Source organism: Oryzias melastigma, linkage group LG19, assembly GCF_002922805.2.
Source record: "Oryzias melastigma strain HK-1 linkage group LG19, ASM292280v2, whole genome shotgun sequence".
Taxonomy (NCBI): domain Eukaryota; kingdom Metazoa; phylum Chordata; class Actinopteri; order Beloniformes; family Adrianichthyidae; genus Oryzias; species Oryzias melastigma.
This window is the reverse complement of record NC_050530.1, coordinates 6,445,706-6,450,170: the sequence shown is the minus strand read 5'-3', so window position 1 is coordinate 6,450,170 and position 4,465 is coordinate 6,445,706. Positions and strand designations below refer to the sequence as shown.

Here is a 4,465-nt window from a genome sequence, read left to right as displayed (position 1 = left end):
GGGGTTTATTGAGTCCAAAAGGGAGCAAAGCAGGAGAGCGCTCCCAAAACTTCAAAATCCGACTTAAAGCGCATAATGAACACTTATGGAGGAAAGTGTGAGGAGGACAGCTCGTTTGGATGCTGCAGAGTGTGAGGAGGAGGAGGAGGAGGAAGAGGAGGGGGAGGAGGAGGCGCGGTCTGATTAGACAGAAGTGGCTCCGTCCTCTGCGCAGACACTCCGTGTTTGTCTGCGAGCGCAGCTGAACGCTCCCGTCTGCACACCGGACCGGACCCGACCGGACTGCCTTCCCATCTCCCCTGTCCGGATTGTTCCATTGTATGAGCGGGGGGGACGGTGGCGCGCGCGCAGGGGCATGGAGAAGCACAAAGGTAGGGACTTTTACGCACGCCTTGGAGCTGTCACTTTACAGAGTTTGAGTTCTTCTCTCTGGTTTGTCTGCTTCCTCTGTCAAATATCTCAACTTATTTTAGTTCAATCCTCCAGAATTCCCCACATTCCTGTGGCTATTAGTTCATAACTGTCATAAATTAAGAGTTTAAGCTCCAATGTTACAGGAACTGTTGAGTGATTGGCTAACAGCTGTTTCCTCAACATCAAATCCCACTTCTTTGGACCTACTGGGAAGCTGAAAGCTTCTCCTGCCTCCCCTGAGCTGAAACAATGGCAAGCAGTCAAGCTGGAGCTGAATCACTTCAATCTTTTTCTGCCACATTCTTGTTCACCAGCTGACTAGACAGCGCAGCCTGCTTCCTCCCACTCTCTGCATCTCCGTGAAAGGAGTTTAAAGGACATTCAAATCGTCCAATGTGTTGGTTTTGGTCCAATTTTGATAATAAATGTTCAGGTATTTCAACAATTCTTTCACTTTAAGTGAATCAACATAAAAAAAACTAATTATTCAGGACCGTTAGCTTTGAAAAAACTGGAATTTGTGGAATTTTGATGCTAAAAAAACAAAGCCAGAGGGAATACTGGGATCAATGGGTGTGTTACTATGAATGACGCAGAGAAAGAAGCGTGCACCTGGTGACTCTGACGTCAGGGGCTGGAGTCTGTTCTCTCCAGCTGTTTGCAGCATCAGTTATAAGCTAAAGAGGTTCAGAACAGAGAGAATATGAGGTTGGAGATGAGAAAAGGCATTATTTACCATTACGGGTTGCTGGAAGTTGCTGTTTTTCTTCCTCTCAGCAGTTCTCATGTAACTTTCTTACTCGTGGACCACTAAGGATTCTAAAATTTGACAGAAAGGCCAAACCAGGAGCAGATTCATGGCATGTTTTGGTCGTAAAAGAAAGAAAAAACACTAAATCTGGACAAAAACATGCCTTAATCTTTACCGAAAATTACTTTAAAACAAAATATTTTTGAGTTTTTATTTAAAAAAGGTGGTTTTTGTTCTCATTTTAGTGCCATTTTCACCAATGGTGAAAAGCTGCATTCGTGTGGCGTTGGAATAATCGGAAAAATGACTCTTCAAGTTGGAAATCGCTTGTGAAAATCAGAAAAACAACAAATCTTCAAACTCTACATTCATGCGCCTGAAAAAGGTGACTTTATTTCTTGGCAGACGCATGAAGTACACGGAAAATATAATTAATATGTCTCATCACAACTGTTAATTCCAGTTTGGAGGGCCAGATTAAATAGTTTAAGGGGCCGCATGTGGTCCCCGGGCCGTAGTTTGCCCAGCCCTGCCTTAGGTGAAGGAACTAACAGTTTTACAGCAGGTTTTTCTGTGTTTTATTGTTTTACTTTGTGAGATTATAACAACAATCTGATGTTTGGTCCTTGATGTTCACACTGCACAAACAGGGAGGGGCTTCTTCTTCTTCTTCTTCTTTTAGCGTTTTCTATTGCATGTTCTCCACCTATAGTTTTATGATGCTTGTGGTGAAATGTTGGTGAAATTTCACAAATCTTGCAGCTGGCTTTAGCTATAACAGATTCTCTATTCCGATACATGAATGGTTTTGGCACAAACTTATTAAAGGGTAACCAAACAACAAATCATTTTTTTCTTTTTTGGATGTTGACCTCTATAAATGGGGCTTTAGAAATGCTGTCTGTTGGTCATTGCCAATTTTTTCACAAATTAAAATAATAAAAAAAAAAGTCTAAAACCGTCAGTGTGCTGCGCCCTACAGGTTGAAACGAGGCATTGCAACTGAATTTTGTGATTGGTCAGACCATCAGAAGTCCCACGTCATGATCTGCAGCTCCAGTAATGATTACAGTTCTGTTCCCCACATTTCGGGTGTGGGCGGAGTCAGCCTCCAACTTCCCTGTTTGGTTACCCTTTAAGGCAAATTCGTCCGGTCGCACTGAAATCTAAGCTTTTTTCTTAAAACCGTTTCCACCATCACAGGGCGTGTAAAAATACGACTGCTGCCTCCGGATTACCAACCGTAGAATTAGCTGAAAAACTTGCAGTTCTTGCTTTAAACTTTGATCACGGCGGTATGAATTCACAAACACAAAAGCAAATCGACACAAACGTAGAAGTTTTTTAATTTTTTTTAACAGGTTTAATAGGAAATCACACAGTTCACAACAGTGGTTTGAGCATTTAATCATTTATGCTAATATGCTGACCAGCTCCAAAAACACATAATTCTTTTCAGAATAAAATGTAAAGCTCATTTAAATGGTAATCCCCCTTTATTGGAGGTCTGTTTAACAGGAATCAATACACTAATGTCATCTAAATGCACCAGTTTGTCCGGAGAGTCGAGCTAAGTGTCTGTGGTGGTCCTGTCATGGTGACGGCATGGATTCTATTTGTATCAAACTTTGTGTTTTTATCACAAGTTGTCTAAGGAAATAATCTTGTGGTGGTTTGAAGGAAACGTCACAGGACAGCACGCTCTCCTCTAGTCCACCACTACGAATATGAATCAAGAATCAGAGCGTGAATAAACACTTTTATCAGGGCTAAAAAGTTCATAACTGTTACTCCTTTGATGTAAAAACAAATATTCTCTTTAAATTTGATGCTTTAGATGCTTTTTCAAAAATTTGCAAAATCATTTAAGATTTTTTTTCAGTCTTTTATTAAATAAGTTGAACAAAAAACTTTATTTATTTATGAATTTATGGCGCACCATACTGTTTTTTTTAATTATACACTAACTATTTGTTTTAAAACTTGAAGTGATTTCATTTATTATTGGTCCAGAGTTCAATTTTGTTAATTAAATTATCAATTTAAACTTGAAATTAAGCTAGAATTCGCTTTTGAAACCCTTTTTTTGGTCATTTTTTTCGGACTAAAAGGGCTTGAACATTTTCAATTTTACTAATAACAATATTATAATCATATTTTTTTAATAGCTGGATGAACAAGGCATTGAAATAGAAGTTAAAAATTCTCACACGAAGCAACAGTCCAAATAAAGACAAAACAACAGTGAAATAAATAGAACAGAAACAACACTTCTCTTGTTCAGCAGTTTAACACGATAAACCACATTTACACTTCGACTATTACAGCTTCTTGTCCATATCGCATCTTCCGTCGGTGTGCAAAGTGAGCGGAGAGTTTATCAGGTGGCGTGGGATTGAGCGTCTTTCCCAGAAACATCCTGGCTGTAGACCGTCAAGGCTGGGAATCTCTTTTCCCAAACTTCCAGTCAGTCTGCTCCGTCGAATCCATCTGACGTTCTTTTGAGGAAATTTAAAACATGAGGGAGGGTCAGAATGTATGTCTGAAGAGAGAGCATTAAGCATTAGTAAAAGAAGAAAAACATAAACCAAAATTAACAAAATATAAATATAGATTACATTAAATGTAATTAATTAATCTGTACTCGGAAATCTAAATTAAATTGGGAGGCATCAATATCTAAAACATTCACAACTTGTCTTGTTTATTGAAGACAGGAACAGCATTTATTAATAAAACAATTAAAAATGCAAATATATCAGCATCATTTCTACATTTAGTCCCTGAACTGGTTGATGGGGTTGTCAATAGAAAAACACACAACAGTAAATTCATAAACATAGAAGCAAAAATTGCAAAAACAGTAAGTGTGAAAGTTCTGTCAGACCAAATTAAATATGAACAAAACAAATTTACTGGTGAGTGTAGCTTTAACAAGTTCTGCTGAGATCATTTCACAGACATGGTCAACCCAGCACTACACTGAGACGAAAGCTGAAGTCATGACAGCAGTTTGTTCAATAACTGAAGACTGGACGCTAAAATCTCATGTCCCCTAACCAGGGCTGCCTCGGTTACTCGGCTAATCGACTATCAAAATAGTCGACAGCTAATTTAATATTTAATTAGTCGTTCCTTTATATTATATGGAGTCAGAATGTAGTAAAGTTGAAAGTTATAATTGCATTCTACTAGTTTTTTGGCATTTATTAAGGTTTTTTTAGGCTGTTTTGCAGTTTAGCTAATATTTCAGCTACATGCTAGCTGTTTTGGCTAATTTAGGATTTTTCTGGGATTTTT

The 4,465-nt window shown here is 38.5% G+C and overlaps 1 protein-coding gene across 1 annotated transcript in view; it reads left to right on the top strand.

Moving 5' to 3' along the window:
* Positions 1 to 173: 173 nt before the first annotated feature.
* The window catches only part of afap1l2 (actin filament associated protein 1-like 2), a gene marked incomplete at its 5' end in the record, with an annotated part of 57,368 nt that continues 53,076 nt past the window's right edge, over positions 174 to 4,465 (top strand). Inside the window, 1 exon segment of the mRNA XM_024284500.1 lies at positions 174 to 371. Coding sequence (XP_024140268.1) covers positions 356 to 371 — 16 coding nt within the window.